This window comes from Fusarium coffeatum (assembly GCF_003316985.1).
Source record: "Fusarium coffeatum strain FIESC_28 chromosome Unknown BRIP53273_contig_55, whole genome shotgun sequence".
Lineage (NCBI taxonomy): Eukaryota > Fungi > Ascomycota > Sordariomycetes > Hypocreales > Nectriaceae > Fusarium > Fusarium coffeatum.
Window position 1 is genome coordinate 112,512 of NW_022157852.1, and position 23,714 is coordinate 136,225.

General features: G+C 49.0%; 6 protein-coding genes across 6 annotated transcripts; 3 read left to right on the plus strand and 3 right to left on the minus strand.

The window, feature by feature from the left end:
- Window positions 1-6,474: 6,474 nt before the first annotated feature.
- On the minus strand, window positions 6,475-7,831 carry FIESC28_02560 (uncharacterized protein; the record flags this gene model as incomplete). Its single annotated transcript, XM_031156709.1, has 3 exons — window positions 6,475-7,313; window positions 7,484-7,601; window positions 7,778-7,831. The coding sequence occupies 3 exons, from the start codon at window positions 7,829-7,831 to the stop codon at window positions 6,475-6,477; spliced, it is 1,011 nt and encodes a 336-aa protein (XP_031019218.1).
- Window positions 7,832-9,106: 1,275 nt separating this feature from the next.
- Window positions 9,107-10,693, plus strand: FIESC28_02561 (uncharacterized protein; the record flags this gene model as incomplete). Its single annotated transcript, XM_031156710.1, has 1 exon — window positions 9,107-10,693. One exon carries the CDS (start codon window positions 9,107-9,109, stop codon window positions 10,691-10,693), a length of 1,587 nt encoding a protein of 528 aa, XP_031019219.1.
- Window positions 10,694-12,166: 1,473 nt separating this feature from the next.
- Window positions 12,167-13,877, plus strand: FIESC28_02562 (uncharacterized protein; the record flags this gene model as incomplete). The annotated part of the gene is made up of 2 exons (XM_031156711.1): window positions 12,167-12,793; window positions 12,882-13,877. 2 exons carry the CDS (start codon window positions 12,167-12,169, stop codon window positions 13,875-13,877), a joined length of 1,623 nt encoding a protein of 540 aa, XP_031019220.1.
- A 745-nt stretch (window positions 13,878-14,622) lies between these two features.
- FIESC28_02563 (uncharacterized protein) lies at window positions 14,623-15,500 on the minus strand (the record flags this gene model as incomplete). The annotated part of the gene is made up of 2 exons (XM_031156712.1): window positions 14,623-15,276; window positions 15,324-15,500. 2 exons carry the CDS (start codon window positions 15,498-15,500, stop codon window positions 14,623-14,625), a joined length of 831 nt encoding a protein of 276 aa, XP_031019221.1.
- A 2,261-nt stretch (window positions 15,501-17,761) lies between these two features.
- Window positions 17,762-19,672, minus strand: FIESC28_02564 (uncharacterized protein; the record flags this gene model as incomplete). Its single annotated transcript, XM_031156713.1, has 7 exons — window positions 17,762-18,343; window positions 18,393-18,753; window positions 18,806-18,866; window positions 18,917-19,007; window positions 19,059-19,182; window positions 19,234-19,426; window positions 19,480-19,672. 7 exons carry the CDS (start codon window positions 19,670-19,672, stop codon window positions 17,762-17,764), a joined length of 1,605 nt encoding a protein of 534 aa, XP_031019222.1.
- A 1,779-nt stretch (window positions 19,673-21,451) lies between these two features.
- Window positions 21,452-23,242, plus strand: FIESC28_02565 (uncharacterized protein; the record flags this gene model as incomplete). The annotated part of the gene is made up of 1 exon (XM_031156714.1): window positions 21,452-23,242. The coding sequence occupies one exon, from the start codon at window positions 21,452-21,454 to the stop codon at window positions 23,240-23,242; it is 1,791 nt and encodes a 596-aa protein (XP_031019223.1).
- Window positions 23,243-23,714: the final 472 nt, after the last annotated feature.

The following is a 23,714-nucleotide window of genomic DNA, read 5'->3' on the forward strand; positions in this document are numbered from 1 at the left end:
AGCGATTGGGTATGTACCTATCTATGATCCGCCGGTCGGCCATGCCGGGTCTTGTTGATTGGTTGTACACGCATTATACATGTAGCATCCCGTGAAGGGGCGATGTGTGATTTTCAAGATCCAGATCCTAGCTCTACATCCTGTAACCGCCCACATTGGAGCAAAAGCTCGCTACTCTGTACTACGATACAGAATACACGCCCCTTCTACAGGGTACGGTAACGCAGCAGTGCTTCTTCACGTCGTACTATATCGTACAACAAGTGCAAGGAAGCGTTTTCCAAGACGATGAGATGGAGATGTGTTACACAAGGCCGAAGGGGAGTGCTTCTAGTTCGGCGATGACCACTCAAGCTTTTTTTTTATTGTGGCCTTTGCGCTTCAATCGCTAAATCAACAAAGCTATTCCTCATTACTCCCTTACCGACGATGGAGGGGAATAGTCCTCGCGCACTTGCATCCACGGATGACTGGTAAATGGGACTCAAGAACGGATCGGTACAATGTCTCCTTGCAGCCGCTAACAAGGAGTGAGTTGCGCGACCATAGGCCTGGGACCGACTATTGCACTTCAGGCACTGTTCGAACTTTACAGTCATCCGGATCGCGACCCCTGGTTCGTCGGATATGTAGCCTCCCGCTTCGAACTGGCTGATAAAATAACTAAGACGGATGATAAAATCTCAAGTCAGGGACTCGGGGAGCCGGACAATGAGGCAGCAATGATCTGACGGAATTATCCTCAGCTGGCTCGATAGTCCCGGCTCGACAAGCCTATGTGTATGGCTAGGCCGATCCCTGTTGGACTAGCGACATGCTGGGCTTCAAGCCGCGTTCATGATCCAATAGCAGTTAAGCCCAATGAATCTTCCATGAACCACCAAAATGTCCATTATCGCGTGGCTATATGGATCGCCGGGACCAGCAACTTGTCATTCTGATATGTCGAAATTATCGACATATAGCAACCGTATTAAGGTGGGTTTTTCGCAGTGGGTTTTGAGTGAGGCTGATGGCAAGGGTTTTCCTCGCACACCGTAACAACGCAGAAAAAAGCAAACAACACTTGACTCCAAGTGTCGTGCATTTGCTTCTGCACATTCAAAACAGGGACCTCTCCAAATGACGTATTAACGGTACCGAATTTGGAGAAAGACATGATCTGAAACTGTATCCGAAGTCTCGACGAGACAAGTATCAGAAACACTTTACCTTCGCTCCTCGGCAATCTTGAAGATCACTCGGTCTACAGCATGATAAAGATGAAATTACTACCAAGGTTCGTGGAGAAAGGCGACCTCTAAATGCGTCAAGGACTGGCGAGGAACCGTGAATCGAGAATGAAATATGATTCGATGGCAGTTTTCAATCTATATGATGAGTTATGACAGGGCTCACATCTATCATAACTGCATGTGCAACTCAAACATGGCTGAATGACCTGTTTGTCAAGTCATTCGAATTTTGTGTCTTCGAAGATACTCTAGGGGCAGGTTTAACCAAGTCGCCATGACATCTTCAGTTTGCACCGCCTTGATATTTTCAAAGAAAATGTTGCGACTGTATATCGGGTCGTTGATATGCATTGCCACGGGATATGGTACGCAGATGATATTCTAGAATCTGTAGGGCTAGCTGCTCGCCAGATCTACAGTCTCCTGCAATACTCAGCTGTTTATAAAGACAAGGGCAGCTGATGATTGGGCCACGATTGCAAGTTCAGCAGTCTAGTCCGGTTGATCACGGTCGATTCTCAGCCTTGAACCTGTGTAAGGCTCCAATATCCAATAGCACTGGACAACCAAACGCGGATACGGATACTGTGCTTACAGATAGACGGACAGTCCAAGCTCGAAAAGATAGGCATCGGTCCTATCAGAGACTGGAAATATGAATCATGTTCCGGCATGGCATCTCCAGACCGACATTACACACGAGTCAACACCTGTATGCGTACAGTTTAATCCATATATTTTCGGAAACTGGACTGAAGGTCAACTGCAAAAGGCGGGCGGCCTGAGCGCGCTCATCGAAAAAGCAAAGTTGGTGGTTCTCTGGGCATTGTGAAATAAAAAGCAAATATGCAACCAATGGACGTTCATCTGGGTAAAGTTATGGTCTGCATACTGTACTTGCAAGGAACAGTCATGGATATTGCCGGATGAAGGGCGTGGGGGGAAGGACTACGCCGATCTCTCTCCCTTTGAAGCAGTGGAGGGGATTTAAGCCCTGCTGTTGTCTCTTTTGTTTTAGTAGCGAACAATTGCTACCCAAAAATATATCACATTTTAGCTCTTATTGGGTGGTCAACTCCCACCGGACGCTACGCGCTTTGACACAGAACAAGGCTGGGCTCAGGTGAGGCGCCATCTTTTTTCCCTCTCTCTTCCAGACTAAGCCATGTGGTCTGGGTCTATGATCTATCCCGTGGACGGGAAGATGATCCCCTTTGGGGGTATTTCTGTTTTAAGCCGACTGCATATCCATCCCCTCATCCATGCTGCGCATCGAAAAAAATGGTGAAAGTCACGGATATAACTAGTGTCCACGGGGATCAAGGGAAATGAGGCCGAGGGGATCTTGGCAGAGGCTAATGCTCCGTTTCCCCTTTTGTCTGGACTTTGTCTTGCCTTGTGAGCATCAGCATCTACCCCCAAAGTGAGACACGGGAGTGTCAACCGGGGTTCTCGTTCTCTACTAAGTTAAGTCGAGATCGGGCCAGGACTTGACTTGACTTGACTTGACTTGCCTTGCTCTAATTAACAAGACTGGCAATGATCTAGACTAGTGAATGGCCAAGTCTGACTGCCAACTGTGCTGCTTACAGCACATTCTTACTGCCATAATGATATGCCCAATATCGCATCCCTATCCTGGGCCATCATGTACTGTAACTCTGAATCGTCTGTATTATTACTACTGCACGCATGGGCCCTTCGAATGCAATGCTCGATCTGCCCTGATCTGCAAAAATGAGGCTGCATCGTAAGACTTGCATTTCGTCTCATCTCGTCATGTCTACCTCCCTGCCGGAGTGGTGTTGGTTTGTCTACACTTCTCAATTAGGCCATGGACGTTGCTTTATCAGGTCCCCAACTTTGGATCCCAGTTCCCTACCATGTACATCAGAGGCTCTTTTTTCGCCTCCAGAATTAATCTTCGTAAATCTAACCTCTTGTGAGGCATAACGCGTTCGCGTACATGATTGGATATCGCTCTTCATATGCTGCATCCTACTGCTCACCGCCTCGCAATTGAGGGCATCCTGTTCGTTGATATGGCCTCACCTTAGCTACCCCAATTTGCATACGCACAATCACTAAATAGGGATGAAAAGAGGAGGAGTCGACATGCACATGTATATTCCCATATTTTAGAACAAGCGATGCTACTCCAGCCTTCCAGTTTCAGAGAACATTGCATCTTCTTTACAGACGTGGTTGCTCATGAGACTATCAGGATCTTCACCGCTCATATATGATGAGTCTCGAACGTAAGATCTGAAGCAGTGTGAAATGGTTGAGGCAAGACATCTGTAGAATGCAATGCAAGTGTTACAGATCTGTCTGTCGCTTATTCGTCTATCGGGATGCTATGTTGAGGCTCTTTGGCGGTGAGACCTGTGCTGTTACGGTCAAGTTGTTGGAATGTATTTGTTGTTTCGATACCGCAGTTCAGGTCACTTGATATCTTGTGAAAGACGAATGCGGCGAGATGCTTCGAGGCATGTACCTTGTGAAGTCGTCTCGACTTTGCCGTAAGGGAGCCGTAGTCGCTTGACACGGGGCATCAGTTGTATGGCAAGCACTTCTCTGCTACCGTATGATATCGGGACTGCAGAAATGAGCGACAAGTTTCGATCTTACTATGGGAGAGTTCACATTTGATCGTGAGCTGGGTGCAGTACGACTTCGGGTGTCTTCGTAGCTCGCGATGTTGACAATCGTGAGTAATGGGAGATAGAGCCCCCAATTAGCACATGTAACTTATGCCAATAGAATTAACTTACAGAAGAAGTCCAAAATTTGAGTACTGATGATAGTGAACATGTTACAATTCTCCTTTGTGCCCCTTTACGGCCTTTTATTCAAAGCGCTTTTGGATCTCTTGATGCCCAGTGACAACTACCCTACGCACAGCGTAATTCACTCCAAACTTCATCTAAAGACCCTAGCGTCACAAGCGTGATAGTATCAATGATTGGATCGAGGCATCAGACGTCTACGTGGGCTGCTCAAGCGCAATGTCACAGAAGGAAGGGGTCAAATGCTATGGCATAGGGTAGGCTGAACAGTCTTGACGATAGAAGACATGTGGCGTGTTCCTTTCATAGGGACCTGAAATAACTGAGAGGGGTGGGCTGGCATGATTATTTACACGAAAAAGGGATGTCTCAATATATATAGTATTGTTGTTACGGAGTGGTGGTGATAGCATTGAGCATCGTTGGTGTACGACTTCTTGACGAGATATATCTACCAGAAGATATGGAACAGACAAAGAAGGAGTAATAGGCTAGGGTGACTCCGTAAATGTGTAGTGACTATATCTTTTCCTCAAAAAAATTGATCGTGTTTCCAAAATGATCCCTGGCATCTCAAATGAAAGTGAGGATAAAGAATACCTACTCGGAACGCTCACACTTCGGCCATACAACCAGCCATGTGCTTATGTATTGGAGTCAGATAAGAATTATAGAAGGAGAACATGGGCTCATAACTTATGAGCCTCTTTGATACCATTTCGACAGCGGAACAAGCGTGCGGATGGCCTCCAAGGCTTAGACATAGCGTATTGAAACCCCTGAGCAAAGCAAGTGAAGGGTGCACTGGCTTATAACCACTTCGCATCATCGCTATGATAACTTCAGTTTAATAAACTAACTATAGTTAATATGAGCAATGGAGGTTGGCATCTAAGTTACAATGATCAACCCGATGCCAGGTCAGATCACGCCTTCCAGTACTGGCAATGGGATGGGCGCAGATCACAAGTATTAAGGCAGATAGGTTGAGAGCATTTCTATGCCACGTGAGATTCCTCAGCTCCTCGTATGGACACCAGGTGTCAGTTGAGATGGTATCCTAGTCCCCAAGTGGAAGGAGTGGTTTGGAATCATCAAGCTGTAAAGGTTCTTCTCGTTGTCAATATCCAGAGGGGAAGTCACTCGTTCCTATCGGGACCATCTCCACTGAATAGTAAAGATTGTGTGGTCTCATTAGCCTACTTCTCTTCTAAAGAGTTGTTCATCTTCGTGATACTGGGATAATTGCACTTACTGGAGTGTCTTCAGCTGTATTCTGGTAAACTTGTGGGTTAGTTCACGTGCCTTGTAGACATGGTCTGCTCTACAGAGCCATACTACAATGATGGATACGCCCTATTTGTTCTTGTAGGAGCGTACCTTTCGCCATTTGGCAACTTTCTCTTAAGTTCGAAAGTAGAAGACAAAACGTGGACCATATATCTGTCACGCTAGATGCGGATCTACCTCTCCTCAAAAGTGTCGAAGTTGATTGAGAGGCGCGGGCGATGGTGTTGTCGTCCATGGAAAGGTGACTGCGGTTCCGATGTCGCTGCTCGTCCTTACATCCGATGTACGGCATGATAGGAGTTGAGATAGTTGAAATTGCCTTGGGGTTCATGAGAAGAATATCATAACGTCCATGATGGCAAGTTGCGTCTTCGCGACGGACCCGATATTGTAGGAAGTATATGAGTTTGGCATCAATACAACACGCGGCAATTAGGCACTGGGACTGAGGAAGAGCTATCATGAGTGAATCATGTGCTAGAGTGTTTACTTGGAGAAGGACAAACAATACTACTTGTAGGGCTTGAAACAATGGACGAGCATGTGCAGGAAGGTTACTCGAGATCGCGCTCGGTCTTTGGGTGGCCGGCATCCAAATTCCAGGCTATGCTTACTTTGTAGGAATTAATTAGAGAGCTTCTATGATAAAGCAGTTTGGGTCTGAACAATATTTGGCTCGGTGTGTGATCATCGACAGCCCGTCAGAGGAGCAGAATAATACGAAGAACTAAGGTACCGATCATAACTTCCTGCTATAACAAATATATCCCCTAAAGGTCTTGGTATTAAGGCTTCGCAATATTCGAGGCGGCTACTCCCAGTACCTTCAAGTTCATAGACATTGTTGATAATGAATGGGTTTCCGTCACCTGATGATTCACGTAAGAACATGTCAAAGAGCGAAGTTTATGTTGGGTATTTTTTTCATTATGGCTATGGTACAGAGACTGGATTTCCAAGTCTATGGAGGTGGTAGAACAGTGGGAAAGGAAACATAGGTATATCAATCGCTTATACGCCTTCGTCTTCTTACCCAATCTTCACAAGCAAGGAACCCGTGTCATGACAGAGCTTCCGTCTTTTAATTTTCCCCTTTTCACCACGTCGTCTAGTGTTTAAGCTAGAAGATCCTCCATTAGCTCGAAGAGAGCTTAGATGATTTATTTGGGAGGGTTGGAGGCAACGAAGGCAACACCCTTCTCAATGTTCTTCTTGAGGTCGGTGAGACAGGCGTCAATGAGCTTCTCCTCGTTGGCGTCGACCTTGCCGATAGGGTGGATCTTCTCAACACCCTCGGGGCCGAGCTCGACCTGAGAGGAGAAGAACTCAATACCCTGGTCCTTGTAGAGAGGAGACTCGACGAAAGCGGGCTCCTTGACACCCTTCTCGCCCTGGACGGCGCGGAGGACGGAGTCAGCCATGCGGGCACCAGCCATGGCCATGGAGAGAGTGGCAGAGCCAGCACCGTCCTTGGCCTTGACGACCTCGTCACCACCGAACTGGACACGCTTGACGAGCTCAGCGTCGGAGGAAAGGTCGGGGTGGTTAGACTGAGAGAAGAGAGGGACGATGGTGACACCGGAGTGGCCACCAACGACGGTGATGTTCTCGTCCTTGGGGTCGGTTCCCTTGATCTCGGAGACGAATCGGGAAGCACGGACAACGTCGAGGGTGGTGACACCGAAGAGGGTCTTGGGGTTGTAGACACCCTCAGCCTTGAAAACCTCCTTGACGATAGGGACGGTGGAGTTGACGGGGTTGGAGATGATCAAGAGCTTGGCCTTGGGGGCAGCCTGAGCAGCGGCCTTGGCGAGGTCACGGACGATGGAGGCGTTGGTGTTGAAGAGATCGTCACGGGTCATACCGGGCTTGCGGGGAACACCAGCGGGGATGAGGACAACCTCAGCGCCGGAGAGAGCCTCCTTGAGACCGGCAGCGTTGGGCTCGTAACCCTTGACGGAGGACTTGGTGTTGACGTGAGAGATATCAGCAGCAACACCTAGCAGAATTGTTAGCCGGTCGATTCTGAACTGGTTGAGGTGGCATCATAGCTTGGTCGGGTTTCGGGATAGCTCGACCGAGGCTGTTGTTCCTCGATTCATCGCAAGCGAGGCGTTCGCAACCCAGGATAACCTTTCCAAAGCATAAGGAGCGAATGTTGTTACGTACCGGGTCCGCCACGGATATCGTAGAGAGCGAGGTCAGTGACGCGGGGGTTCATCTTGAGGAGAAGAGAGAGAGGCTGGCCGATACCACCAGCAGCACCGAGAACGGTGACCTTGGAAAGCTATACATGACAGTTAGTACATGTCTACAGAGAACTGAAGCTGAATTGGCGATCATGAAGTCGTTCTTGGGCTTCATGATGGCCTCTCAACGACCGGGCCGGTCTCGATCGGTGAAGAGGAAAAAAAGATCAAGCGGCACAAAGCATTGCGCAATGCAAGAGGGGTATTGACTTACGTCCCGGGCGGTGGCGGAGAAAGCACGGCGCTGAATGCGAGAAGCGGCGAACATTTTTGCGATTGATAAAGTGTTCAATTGGTGAAAAGGGTAAAAAAGGACGGGATGGGGGTGGAAGAAAGAAGAAGTTGGCGATGAGCACTTTAAATACGGGGAGGAATAACCGGAAGGAGGAGGACAGGATGGGGAAGCTCCATCCAACGCAAGGCAAGTCAACGCCGGGTTAGACTCTATCGGGTTTAGCGCATCGAGCTGACTGGCCAGCACGGAGGACACTCGGTATTTTGAAAGCACGGAGCAACGGGGGGTTTAAGTTCAAGCAATGATGATGAAATAGGTAGCAACTGTAAGGCATGAACATGAATGTAGTTACGATATATTGGAAACATTGAGTGCCTTGACGTTCAAGACTCTCAATTGAAACAATAGTCTTCCGTGTGCTTTACAAGTATTGCGTTCATACTGCCCGCTCACAACCAGCTTCAAGATCCAACCTACTTACCTACTAAGCTTCCATCCCGAAAATGTTTGATCAGGTGTTGTATGACAACCTGCACAACCCCAAAGTAACCACATTTTGCCAAGCACTACTGCAACCGTAGTCTACCATTTCACACTGGCTATTCTAGTGGATTTCCCTTCATCTTATCTCTCGATCTTGTGGAGAATGGGAGATGTCCGTATCATCGTCAAGTCCCCAGAGCTGTCGCTGTTCGTGGTTGGCTCGCTTCAAAGCTGTTGACTTATCCATTCATCCGGTAGTTCCACCTTGTATCCAAACATCGCAAAGAAATCTGTGAATATTTGCACATCATAAGTACGGGATACCTCGGGAAGAATTGAAGTTCCCATGCTGGAAGCACGTGTACGGAGAACGGAAAGATAACCCGAGCACCACACCTATTGATTCTCTTTGCAGACGGGACAGATCATACACAGGGTCCTTCATGCTTCAGCCACACAGTGGACCCTTCATGGCACATCCCTCACTGCCACTGATCACTTTCTAGTACCTAGGTAGGTAGTCTATCACCGATAACTTGGAACCAAGTTTCGTTTTAAAACTGTTATAACTCATCGCTCATGGCTGATCAAACACGGGGTGCAGCCTGAACAGGTCAAGGTCGGCGAGTGAGTCAGCATAGAATGTAGATTTTGGAGGGGCTAAGGCGGCTTGGTGGGGGAAGCTCCAAGCTGTCTCTTTCAACGACGTCAACAATCCGATCTCGACTTTTTCGACCTTAAAACCCCCAAGAAGAAATATTCACGGCCCAGGATCTATCAGGACACCAGGAAAAAAAATCTTATTTGCAGCGAAAAACGCCCATCATGTCCATCGCGCAGCTCTCGCAGCTGTTACCGCTTCCTGATGAGGAGCTCAAGCAGGTCCTCGATTACGCCTCTACTCTCTCCACAGCCGAAGCGGCGGATCACTTTGGAAATCTACTAGGAGACTCTCCTCAAGCGATCGAGTTTATATCGTCGTTCAACTCCCGGAGACAAACATCGGCGCCCGGTAGCTCCTCGTACTCCAATGCTGCTGCACCGCCAGAACCCGAGTCGCAGAATATCGAGGCCGTACCCAAGGCGAAACGCCAACCGAAAAAGAAGAAGGCAAACATACACACACCACAGGCTAGACAAGTTAGCGAATATGCTGCGCCTGCTGGTACGACGTACAGCAAGAAGGATTTGAGTCTTGATTACATTCCTCAGCGGTCGAGCGCTCCTAGCAGTAACCATGCTTCGAGATCATCGACTCCGAAACCCGATCCTAAGCCTGTCGCGAAGCCTCCTCCTAAACAACATGCTTCAGCCGGTTACATGCTTGGTGAGGGACCACCCAAGTCAAAATCCAAGTCGACTCCCGCTTCGCGCAGTTCCACACCAAAGCCAGCTGCAACCACTACCAAGATTTCAATAGCTGGAGGCATGCCCATGGCTGGCGCCTCAACTGCCATATCTGATCTTGATGCTGCTATCCGTGCGCTTGAGATCTCCACAAACCCCACACTGGAAAACTCCAAGTCTAGAAAGTGTAATTGTGTTGCTACGAGACATCCTCTGCAAGGCGCAGCACCAAACTGTCTCTCTTGTGGCAAGGTGATATGCATGAAAGAGGGGTTGGGACCTTGTACTTTCTGCGGCAGTCCTCTCCTAACACCGGATGATGTTCAAATGATGATACGAGAGCTTAAGGATGAGCGAGGGCGTGAACGACAGGCCGCTAACCGCGATGCCAATCGTCGCGCTGACGTAGCCAAGACACCGGCACCGTTTACTCAACCCCGCGGTAACGACGGCCCTTCACTTAGCGAAGCCGAAGCCAAGGCTCGTGCTCATCGTGACAAGCTTCTCAACTTCCAAGCCCAGAACGCAAAGCGAACTACCGTCCGCGATGAGGCGGCTGACTTCGACGTGGGCGGAGCACTTACAGGAACGGGCAGCATGTGGGCGACTCCTGAAGAGCGAGCACGCGAATTGAAGAGACAACAAAAGGTCCTGCGAGAGATGGAATGGAACGCACGACCAGACTACGAGAAGCGTAAGCAAGTTGTTAGCATTGATGTAGTGGGAGGCAAGGTCGTCCGCAAGATGGCGGCTGTCGAACGTCCCGTTACACCCGAGTCCGAAGATGAGATCGTTGATGAGGCCAACAACGGTGGCTTTGAGGACTCATCTACGAATAAGGGTAGTGAAGGAAATGGAGGCGCTTTCAGTGGCAATCCTCTGCTTGGATCATTAATTAAGCCTGTCTTTGATGCCAAGGGCAAGGGTGCTGAGGTAGAGGGACGGGAGGCACGAAAAAAGAAGGGATGGCAGCGCGTTCAGCATGATCTTGATAACAACGAGGGAGTCATCTTGGATGGCGGTGTCTATGGACATGCTGGAAATGATGAGCCAGCATGTGGATGAGTTGTTCTATAGCAAGCTAGCTTCGCAGCGTAACTATGGTGTTGAGATCATGATAAGATAGACGACTTCTTGAAGCGATATAGACCATGTATTATGAGCATCATTAATAGAAAACCGGCCAAAAAGATTCAGAATGATCTAAGATTTTGATTCACTGCAATAACCACAAAGACTAGTATCTATGAATTTATCATTTATCAGGAATCCCTACATCCTTGTCTTATCAATCTCCAATTGTTTACAATCGATAGCTGCGGCTTGTGCCGCACGTGATCTCGCGTCATCAACGCTTTACTGACTTTTTCTGGCCCAAGCGTGTCATGGGTCTGGTTGTCACCCACGATCCACGGAAGGAGGGGGAAAAGCAATTTGGGATTACAGGGGTGAGGTCATTCCCGTTGCACTCATTCATTGAGGGTTGATTTATGATAACGAATTCGCTGCAAGTCTGCGACCTTTTGATGCGTGATTCTAGGCATCTAGATACTTGAACCATCTTGTACTGATGCCTATGTGTTTTGCGCAAGCTCGTAAGTCGAGCCCTCACAAAACCTTGCAGCGCCACGCGGCTTTTAATATTTTCGAGCTGCATGACCGAGAATGAGTGTTTTACTGACACCTCAGATCATGACCGGGGTGTATCTGCACCTCACCAAAGAGGTGTCCTATTCATAAGCTCAAATTCGCCTCAAGGTAACGTTCATGCGACACGAATGACTTGTATCCCCGTTGACGGTTCACCAGGAGAGTCTGTCCACGGTTCAGCACATCAATTAAACCTCCAGCGGACGAACGCCCTGGAAGAGACCCCGGAACCACCCTGCAGCCACTAAAACTTTAGTGTATCTTTAGCAGATTTCGGCTCGGTCAACCTTGTGAGCACAGAACGTTTCCATGCAGGCGCACACTTTAAGGTATTTTGCACTGACCGAGTCAAGTCGTAAACGTCGCGTATCAGATCGCGTTGAATCTGTATCTTCTTTCCCACAAACCCGATCCATTGCAGCCTCAAATTCTGTTCAAAACAGGAACGACTTTAACCTTACCTGCCGTTTGGGTCTCTTGTGGCTCCGTGTTTAAAATTAAATATATTCGACGTGGATCACCCATCTCATCTTGAATTCATAATGGCCAACAACCACAAATAAACAGAAAACAATCAATAAATATCATCGCCCTCGCGCCCTGGTCAAATCCAATTATTTCCCTTGTCTCTGTTCTTTCTCTAGCTCCCTTGAGATAGCCCGGATTTCCCACCGCGCTGTTTCGTCTAGACCCTAGACCCTTCGTTCTGGGGCCTCTAACGTGTACCTCCACTCCCGGACAGTTGTCGGTCTACAGCGCCTAAGTTAAAGTGAGGGTTCACCTGTACAGCGGAGGCTTATACGTTCTGGAATCCCTCCAATTGTGGTCCTGGAACTTCACCCTAACAACTCTCACAACTCCTCTCTGGAGGCTTCAATACGATCCGTCATGAGTCCAAACCAGCCTCTACATGAGATTGCGCTGAACAACAACCGTATCGCGCCTCCTCCGCCGTTCAAGACAGTCGACGCTACTGCTGGTACAGCGATAGCAACGGGAGCGCGACAAGGTGGGGATACCGCGGTACCACTGCCAATCCCGGCCGACGCGCTCTCGCGAGCCTCCCACCCGATTGCGTCGATAACTGCTGCGCCCGACGACGGTGCTGCTGTTGATTCAACGACCAGAACTACAACAGCACATGCAGTTGTTGTCGCTGCTATCGCCAAAATGCAGCGCAAACCTTCTACCGACCGCGACGATGGTTCTACACAGAGCCATCCTCGTTCGAATACCGGGTCGCAAGACACCACCATGACCGTTACAACAGATCCCACATTCACGCCGCCAGCGAGCGACGCCAGTAACTGTGCACCTGGACCGTCTAGCCAGGATAGCCAACTATTACAGCTCTCCGAGATTGCTGCTGCACAGGACAGGATTTACTCGAACACACGGAAACGAATGGCCGACGGTGTGGTTAAAAGCCGTACAGAAAGCCAAAGTCCCGTTAAAGGCCATTCAAGAACACCGAGTGCTGTGAGCAGAACATCAGCGGGTGGTCATATTGGAGAGGTATGTCAACCGCGACGGTAGAAGACCGCGTCTTTGCTCTAGTTGCTATCTGGTCTGCGTGGGATGACGACTAACACGCCCGCTTTAGTTGTCCAACGAATTACGAACGCGTCTCTCGTATGCCATGGTCAAAGTCAACAACGGCTGGCAGTCAAATTCGCTCGAAGAAGTTGAAAACATGGCATCGCAAGCTGCTTCTCCCGTTTCAAGTACATCCACTGTACATCGCCGACAAGGCTCATCCGCAAGCCCTCGAATGGCCATGAGCAAGCCACCCTCGTCCTCAGCTCCATTACCACAAGCTTCTGCTACTGAACGACGGAAGTCACACACACCACCGGAAACGATCTGGTCCAAGCCTTCTCTCGCACCGCCAGCACCTATTCGACCTTCTGCGTTACCTGCACCAAACGTGAACCCGCGTCGTAATTCTCATCCCCATCGAACGCCGGGTATGCTATCACACTCACATTCCGCCTCACCTCATACACCTGGCCAACCGTCTGCCTTGCATCATGGGGCCAGGTCTCGTATCTCGGGCGACCCAGTTCTCATGTCACCACATCAAAATGTGAGGGAACAAGATGCTATTGAGACCTTGCTCTTTATGAGTAGTCCGGGAAACTCGGCCAACTTGAAACATGCATTCTCTCCCCCAAGCTCATCAGCACCTAATGTCATGGGCAGACCCCAAGCTCCGCGTCACGCATTGCCTTCGGGACCTAGAAAGCCACTACCCTCACAGCGCCAGACACAGCAAGTTCGAAGATCTCCTTACGAAAACGCATCCATGGGTCCGCCTCCTGGTTCACCAATGGATCTAGATTCACCGCAGCAACAATATGGTGGCCAACATAGAGCCATGCCCAGAAGACGTACGATTGGTGGTCGAAGTCAACTACGAGGGACACTTTCACTACCCAGTGGTATTGGCATAGGGAATGGAAAGACAAGAAAAACATTACGCGATGAAGACATCGAGAGGATGCTTGACCAGGCCAGCGCAGAGACAGGCGATAGCTCGGACGACGAGGAGATTCTAATACCGGCAAGAAGGCCAGTCGCCGGAGTCATGCAGTCATAAAGTGGCGTTTGTGTTCTGTTTACATTGGTAATGAACATTGGTTATTTTGGGTCATCCGGGCAGCTATAAAAGCCTGCAGACGATGCATCTGCAGTACAATGATCTTTCTCAACAGCGTTGTTGGAGTCTTGTTTGCAAATCGTTTTTGCCAGGAGAGATGATGCAAGAACAGCCAGTGATTTGGCGTCGGTTGATTAAGCATGGTATGCTTTGGATATCTCGTTGGTTTATATCAGTCTGCGGACAGAATTGTTTTACTACGGTGCATCGGGCAGGGGTTTCTGATTTGAGCGTAACGGAAAGGCGGTTTCTCTTGCATGAAGATACGAGACGAGCCATGTGTTCCGCGATATGATCGGTCGCGTGGAGAAAATTGGCGTTTGGGCTATTGCTTCAGTTTATATATACGACTGTGGCTGTTTGTCAATACCACCATTCCATTAGTGCATTCAACGATATTGTCTGATCTACTGTATATTCCATCAAGGTCGGGGGCCTGGTAGCGCCTGGAAATACTGGTCACGTTGATATCAGGGTTGGAAATGCAGACAGGTCAACAAAACAGTGGTTTATTTGTTATGCGCAACTACGCTTGTTGTGATTTGAAGCAGTCCAGGCCTCATACTCTTGACTTGAGAGTTGTATTTACACTCTGATATTGTATAAACGCCTGCCCTGAACGCCTATTCGGAAATCCCAATCATATCACATCTGAAACTCGCTATTTTTACACGGCAGCTATTGGCTACCAAGCCCTGCCAACCTGCGCGGGCCTAACATACTCATGGATGCTCATAGCCACTGAGCTTCCAGGTCTGGAGCTCACAGGTCTTGGCGATTCATATGGGCTGTTAGGAACACCCAGATAAGCGCTCTGCGCGCGGTTCTGTCGAGGGATAAGATGATCAGTGCCACTGGTTCTGTGGTTCATGTTCATCATTGATGCTCTGTGCTCGAGCTCAGCCCAAGCTGCTGCTGATCTTCTGCGTCGAGCATCTGTACTTGTTGCGGCGTCGGCCAGGAAGAGAGTGTAGTCGTCGCTGCTTGCTTGACTTGAGAGGGTGCTACTGCGTGTTGCAGTCAACGCTCGAAGCGCTCGCTCGCGATGATCAACGTCGGGCTCGCTGTCCGTAATACTGTGGTTTCTGCCCATCCTGTCGGCGCGGCAGTTGTATGAACAAAGCGTCGTCTCATCGGCCTCGACCATTATGGTCAGACGGTTGGTAGCAGTCTTTGAAAAGTCGCTTGCTGCATGGCGTGGTACGTAAGCGCCTCCATGTGAAGGGTACGTCGGCGATTGAGGCATAGAGTACTCGTCGTCGAATTGGTTTGCTGAGGAAACAGACCAGAATCGGGAAGCTCGTCGAGCAAAGCGAGATTGTGTGGGCGGCTGTTGAAACTATCTCTTGTAAGTCAGGAGTTTGAAGAGGGCATCTGGGGGCTTACCTCTTGAGGAATCACTTGGATTGTGCTTTCATTGTCGCTCTCGTCGTATAGACGAACGGAGTCGGAGCGTTTACGAGAACTGAGAGATAGACGACGGGAGATTTTGGAAAAGAGAGACTTTTTGGATGAGTTGTTGCTTGGGAGGGATTTGGAGCGATGAGTTCGAAGAGACTTCATGTTTGCAAGCCGAAGATGTTTCAAAAGAGGGAAGAGAGAATGTCTGAAGGCTTGAGTTGGAAAAGACAGACAGAAGTAATAAATGAATGCTTAAAAGTGGAATGAATGTATCAAAGTGAGACGGCGTTTCGCTTCACTTCGAAGGCAACTCCGGACGGGGGGGTTAAGCTTCACAGGTTTATATATATATCCACAAGAGTCTCAAGTATGGGGTAGACTAACGTTACTTTTCAATAGTTGGGTCAATGGACGTAAGCTTTTGGACTAAGTGATTAGACGCCTGTTGGAACTTGGATGTGTGATACGGCCCCGACCGAAGAACGCCACTGGATGAATTGTTTGCTACAGCGCCCGTCTAGAAAATGAAACATTGGATTTTATAGTGGTGTGTAGACGTGCGCCTCTCGTTAATGACAACGAATTGGCATGATTCAATGTACAAAGTGAATGCCACTTTGTTTCGGGTATCGACTTATAGTCACGCCTTGTTGGTTCGTTTTTGCCGCTTGGACGTAGACCCCTGACTGGACGAGACGCTGATCTATGTCTTACAACAGAGTATTTTTTGTCCTATTTTTGGCTTTTTCATCTCGTCTCGAGTTTACAACCTTCCTGAACACGTGTGTGAATAGATTGGTCTGACGTCCGAGGGGATTTATGCGTGTTCTAGCGTAGTCTGGTCTTGTCAAAACGTATGATTAGAAGGGTGATGCTGGGCAGAGCATAGGGTAGTGGTTGGTACCAGCGCTATGGATATGGATGGGAGAAACTTAAACGCCCTTGGGACCAGCTTTGTCGAATGCGGATACGGATGGACACTTTCCGAGGCCAACAATCAAACACAACTGGACAAAATGTATATTCTCAAGACTAGAATTATCATTAAGATTTACCTGTTGATCGAGATGCAATCAAGTAGGCTGCTAAATAAGTTCAAGACATGCGAGAGAGACCTGTCAAACTTCTTCTCGAAGCGCCAAGGATTCTTCCCGAGACATTCTTCAACGTTCCTTGCAGGTACAGCAATTAGTAGGTAGTTAGTCTACCGACTCGGAATTCTTATGCAGGTCAACCGACCGTTAAGTTTTGTTCCTGCAGAAGCGCTATTCTCTCTTTCAACCCAAACATCTGTCTACCAACCTGCCAACCAACCATGATACTAAGCTTCTTCCTCTCGGTACCGAACAACTTACCATCCACTACTTCTCCCATCTTGTTACGCAAGGCGTCTCGCTCAATCACAGCCTTGATTTCTCCATAAGCTCAACATGCGGCGTCAAGAGTTGTCACATGAGCCTCAACTGATCTTCTACTGTACCGTGGACTTGGTAACTGTCCGTGGTATGGGAATCTAGGGCGTACTAGTCTAACCGCTCCGCATTCCTTGTGTCAATAACCTTTTACCATCGCCCGGTCTGGATTTTGTAGGTGGGTTTGTGACAAGAGCGGCACCGAGGTTCGATAGGATTCTCTTCAGCTTCGATGCCTCTTTCGTCATTTTTACTGAAGAAGATCAACGGGCCCGAGGTGGATGGATATACCGGATCGCATATTCTGTAACATGTCGTGATACTGCAACTTGAGACTAGAAACGTCGTCGATCGGTGATCAACAGGGGATGAAGGGTTTCAGGGTCTCGGCACAAAAGAAGTTTGACATTCACATTCCTATCTCAGCATGCTATTCCCGAATTCCCGAATTGCCGTGTTAGTTGGCAGCATCCAGACTAGAGCCACGTCCATAGAAGTTTAAATACCCGTCTTCCAATGGGAACTGATACCAGAGGAATGAGCCGGAGGGCTACCGTGGAATGCTTCTATTGTCTTGTTTGCTTCTGAAGAAATTCCAGAATCCCGGAACCAGGAACAGATGGTACGTGTTGCATCCGCTGAATTGAGATTGTACACCTAAGTTTCACTCCTCAAGGTTCATAACTTTGCGATGAAGGACATTTAGTTTGGAAACTCGTATATTCTGTACCAAATTTTATCACCCTTGCCTCAAACCCAGAAACCAACTGCACTTCCGGCTTAGGCCTTCCCTCCCCATACGTTTTTGTTGAAGCCAATCTCTTCGTGTTCAAGTCATAAGTCGTATCAATAGAAAAAAGAAAACTCCGAATGTGTAAAATATCGACCGACCCCGGATGCCCACTGCACTTCCGGCCGGTTTCAATGCGAAAAGGACAGTATTGTAGCTTATGGCTACCAATGAAAGTGCACAAACTTGTAGCTTAAAGCCATCAAGAACAGCTTTTGTGTTTAGACTTCCACAGGAACGGGGATAGAGACAACCTCGCAGGTGTTGTTGCAAGGCATCTGCAACTTAGCCAATGCACCGTAACCTCCACGAACACACTCTGCCTCAACGCCCTTGGCACGAAGGACACTGTTGGCAACACGAGAGCTATCACCGTCGTAGCATAGAGTCAAGACCTTCTTGCCACGGAGCATAGACATGAGCGCTTCAGCGCTAGCATTTCGGTTACCGCTCTTGTCCTTGACGCTGAAGAGGCTCTCCAGCTCAAGCCAGACTTCCTCGAGCATGGCGCACTCGTCGGCGGGGTTGGAGAAGGGGCTGCCACTGTCGGGTCCGTTGCGAAGAGCCTCGAGGGGAATGTTGACAGAGTTGGGGAGGTGGAAAGCGTCGTAGTCTGATGAGCGGCGGAAGTCCAGGATTTGGGTGTTGATAGAGGGAGTGAGGGCCTTGTCGATTTGGTCTGCGAGGGAGAGGACGGTGTCATGTGTTCCTAGGGGGTGAATGGTGAAGTAGTTTGATAGGGCAGTCAGAGAGTTGAGCTCCCAGGCGTCATCATAACGGTAGAGATCGACGTTCCTCAAGCGCTGGGTTATGTTAGTATTGTCCCATTACCAGGTTCTGAATTTTACATACCTCATTACGAAGAGGGCTAAACTTCTCAGGACCTAGGTTAGAGAAGTACTCGTTCAAGTACTGGAAGGGGAGATCGCAGCACATGAACACACAGTGGATCTCGCCATCAGATCCAGCAAGCTCCGATAGCTTTCCCTCTTGCTTCAGCTTCTCAAGGCGCTGGAACAGACCCTTCAGAGTGAAACCCGAGGAAGGACCGCAGACGATACCCTGGCGAGTAAGGTCCAATGAGAGGGAGTATGAGTCTGGTGCGCCGACTTCCTCGAGGGCATCGTGAGAGGCTAGGTATGGGAACCCCACCTCGCTCATCAAGGAGTACTCGCGAGGTCCAGGGACACGCTCTCCTGCGTTGGTACATACACTATCAAGGTTAGGAATTACTCGAGGGTGTTGAGGATGTCAATAGAACATACGCAATTCTGTACACATCAGGCTTGGCCTCCTTGAAGTAGGTACCGAGACCAGTCATGGTGCCTGAATTGAGTTAGTGCGCATAATACTTGTAATTGATGAGCATATCTTACCAGAAGTTCCCATGGAGGCTACAATCACATTGATCTCTGGGAGTTGGCGGTGGATTTGAGGACCAGTCCATCGCACATGTGACTTCCAGTTCTGCGGTTCGTTAGTAAATGAGTGTGGGGGTTTGCATAATGGGAGACTTACATCGTCATTGATGTACTGGTTAGGACTGCACACAGATTCAGACTGGGCATCTTTTCGGGCTGCGGCTCTGATACCACCTCGCTCATCAACCGGCGTAGGTTGAGCAGGGCCACCAAAAAGGGTACTTCACAGCAGTTAGCAAGCATTCCCTTGTAAGAGGGTAAGTGTGACTTACACATTGAGGCCAAAGAACTGCATCATGCGCAGCTTGGTCTCACTTGTCTTGTTGCTGAGATAGGCGTGAACATCGTTAATACCGTGAAAAGCACGGGCAACCATGGCCATGGAAATGACAGTTGAACCGGAACTGCTCTCGACGATGGTCTTTGTCTTGCCAGGCTCAACACCGTTCTCCAACAAGTTCATAGCTGCACGATGATTAGCTGCATGCCCAGTGGTTGTTGTAGTTTTGCAGACTAACCGGGCATCACCTTGACATTGGTGGCAGGGTGCATGGTCATCATCTTGGCGTAGATGCGAACGCCATCCTGACGGTAAGGGTTGAGACAATCGGGAATCTCAACTAGAGGCAAAGGAGGTGATTGCTCAGGGTCGAAATAGTTGCGAACGGATTCAGGACCCTTGAAGACATTGAGATGTTCGGAGCCTGTCATATTGGTTACGTATTGCTTGTAAAGATCAAAGTTTCAAGTGAATTATGAAGACAACTAGACAAAAACACACAAGAGGCACAGACGATAGAGGGAAAGAAGAAAGAAAAACTGAATCGACTAGATCCAAGTTTTAAAGGGATTGAATATTTATTCTCGAGGCGAGTTAACCAAGTCAAACCCCCGCTGGACAGTAACTGCACCCACGTTTCTCTGGGTCAATAGCGGAGGTGCGAATCCTAGTATCACATCCACAGGCCGTATGATGGGCTGAAAGAACAAGTCTCAGTCCGTGAATAACTCCGGGGAACAAGTCTATTGAACCGAGTGATACCTTGATTGGTGAGTCCAAAGTGTAGACCGCATGTGAGATCGAATAAGAATGCCAGGCAAAATGCACATAAATTGCGGTATGGGTATGGCAGATTCTTTTGACCAATTGCGAACCCCATGGGACTTGTTAGTAAAATTTCAAGATTTCTTATTGTTCCAATGCAGTAGCGTTCTTTCGGGTCGTCGTCATGAGTCCTGGTCCCTTCGGACCATCGGCTGTGGATATCCAGTCATGCAACGTAGTGGAGTTTTTACTGCGCACAAACGGGTCTGAATGAACAGTCAAAGTCTTGAACTTGTAAGAGAACAAATCAGAGAGCTCTCACTTGAGTGCTAGCGGCAAATAAGCGGAGGTTCTTGTGCGTCTTGACTCTTGAGTCTTGGCTAGGAAGGAGGAAACAATTCGCCTCGTCTAGCTCGTCAAGTTCAATGCATGTACTGCACTGAGATCCAAGCGGATGACTGAAGTAGCTTGTCTCTATTCAAGCTCGGCAAAGATCAGAGTGGGATTTTCAGTGTTCGGCGTTTGTGAAACCATTAAGCCCGATATCAAGTACGACATGGATTGTGTCGCCGTTGTCATCTTGTAATGGTAATGCAATGTAATGCTAGACAAGTCTCCGAGTGGAGAATAAAATCAGAACATTGAGAGGTGTGATGCTGTACTACGGGGAGTTGATCGGTCCATCTCTTGCCGTTGAAACCTCAGGTTACACTTGCAGCCGGGGAGTCGGCAAAGATCATCACGTGGAGACTCACGTGCTCCTTTGTTTCTCGAAGTGAGGCTTTCACGGGTGGAGCCGGCGCCGGATGGCGTTAAGCATTGACATCCGTCCGTTTTCAAGACTCCATATCGACTAACAAATGGCATCATTTATACAAAACAAGCAGACACTATCAAAAACTCAACAAACCTTCTTTGCAAAAGGCCTCATCTGGAATCAGTAGCTGGCAGCTATTTACCTTACGCGACTCATATCAAACTCTGTTCTGCTCGCTTACAACAGGTGACCACTTTTTTCTGCCGCTTCCGCCGGTCTAATTGCGATGCGCAACCATCAACACGAGAAAAAAATGCTCCCTTTAAACCCGCTTTATCGTGCGAGATTGAATGAGGTTTCAGATCCGCCATTTTTAGCCATTGGACCCCGTTAATATGACGGCATAATAGAGATGATCCCCCTTTGGGTTGTGGAGTCAACCGTAGGACAGTCGGTACATTATAAACATCATCGCCGCGCTTTTGATGGACTGGTCACGTCGGTTCTGTCAAGCGATCGGGTGTTACTATTCGTGAAGGAAGGAACCATCGGTTGAAACTTGACAATCGGCACTTTCCGTTTTTACATTCATTTAACCTCTGAGAGGTCCTCTGCATTCGCTCAAGATTCCCTCCCTTTAATTCATTTCATCTTCTTGTTGCACACTGGTCTCTGAATAGCAGCAATCATGATATCCACCATTTTCCTCACCACCCTGGCTTTGGCTGGTCTTGGTACCGCCAAGAACATCAAGGTCGAAGAGACCCCCGTCCTCCCGAATGGCTGGGAAAAGATCGACCAGGCTGTTGATCCTAGTCATGTCCTGCGACTCTCTATTGCTATGCGGCAGCCCGATATCAAGAACCTCGAGACCGGACTGCGAAAGCGCGACGCTACCTGTGGAAAATACATCCAGCGACACCTCAGCCAGAAGGAAGCACTCGCTCTCCGAAACCCAGACGACAAGGACGTCGACCAAGTGTTGTCATGGTTGAAGAGCAAAGGTGTAGCGGCGAAGGCTACGTCTGACAAGGATTGGATTCATGTCAAGACTACCGTGGAAGAGGCTCAAGATCTCCTTGACGCCAAGATTGGCTTCTACCAGTTCGGAGATCAAGAGCCCGTTCTTCGAACAAGAGACTACTCGGTACCTGAGTCTTTGGCCGATTCCGTCCACTTCATCCATCCCATCGCCAACTTCATGCGACCTACGAGGGAACTTACCACTCCCGACCCGGATTTCACTCCCGATATGCTCAAAAGCTTGCAGCTGGACAAGCGCGCCAGCATTCCTTGCACCAGAGCTGTCAAACCCGACTGCCTTCGAGAGCAGTTCAATATCAGCTATCCTGCCTACAACGGTACCTCGCCAATCCGCTTCGGTATTGCCGGTTTCCTTGAAGAGTACGCCAACTACGCAGACGCCGAGGATTTCTTGAGAATCTATGCAAAGCCTCTCTATGAAGCCCGTTACAACTTCTCAACCCAGTTGATCAATGGTGCCAAGAACTCGCAGGATCTCTTTGACTCGGGTAATGAGGCGGCCTTGGATGTCCAGTACGCCATGGCACTTGGTTATCCTACCAACATCACTTACTATCTCGCCGACGGTCGTGGCCCTCAATTGGGCGATGACGGCGAGCAAGTTCCTGAGGAGTACAACGATAACGAGCCTTACCTGGAGTTCCTCGACTACCTCCTTGACCTTTCTGATGACGAGGTCCCTCACGTGCTCTCCGTCTCTTATGGTGATAACGAGGTTTCAGTCCCCCGCAAGTACGCTGAGCGTGTTTGCTCATTGTTTGGTCTTCTGACAGCCCGTGGTACAACCGTCCTGGCCGCTTCCGGCGATGGAGGTGCAAAGGGAAGTTCTAATTCAACTTGCCGCACCAACGATGGTACCAACAAGGATGTCACCATGGCTGTTTTCCCTGCAACTTGCCCTTGGGTCACTAGCATCGGTGGTATTGCAGCTGGTGTTGAGCCCTTTGAAGGTGCAGAGTTCAGTGGAGGTGGTTTCTCTCAGTATTTCCCTCGTGAGAAGTGGCAGGATGCTTCCGTTGAGAACTATATTAAGACGCTCGACGGTCACCTCGAGGGCCACTTCAACGCCAGCAACCGAGGAGTTCCTGACATCTCTATCACCGCGACTAGCTTCGTTACCCGTCTTAAGGGCCAGCAAGTCGCTCTCCGAGGTACTAGTGCCAGTACACCCGTGGTCGCAGCCATGATTGCGCTCATCAACGATGCGCGCGTGCGTAAGGGCAAGGATGTGTTGGGCTGGATCAACGAGGTCCTGTACTCTGATGAGGTTCAGGCAGTGCTCTCAGACGTTTCTGTAGGAGAGAGCAGAGCATGCGATTTCGAAAAGGGCCATAGCCCTGCAGGCTGGCCAGCAGCAAAGGGTTGGGATGCGATTACCGGTCTGGGAGTTCCAGCTGACTTCCAGAAGCTCTTTGATGTGCTGGTTGCTGTTTAATTTAGATTAGTTGTTCGTCTATCATTCTAAAATGTATACTATCTTAAAGCTGTTAATACTATAATACGAGTAAACACTCACGTGTTGCGATGGCTCAGCTTGGACATCTGAGGGTGGGACGATGTAAGGTGATGTTTAAAGTCACCTTAACTGAGTGGGGAGTTGACAGCCAGCGGGTAATTTAGCGGTTTGTCCCTACAGCTCCCGTCCCTACCTACCTTACTGGGTAACTGCCAGTGGTTCTTCGCAAGGCGCTTTGGTCCCGCCCGGGCCCCTTCCATATCGATAGGTGCCTGCCCGCTGTAGAATCCTTACCCAGCCTCTGAAAAGCGCGTCCGACATTACAGGAGCGGGCACTTGCACTTTAGAGGTCCAGACTTGGAGCGCGTTCATGCATGGGTTTGTTTTGGGACCACTCAATTCTTCTCTACAAAGGGATATTGAATCAACATCAATCAATCATTCTAGATGA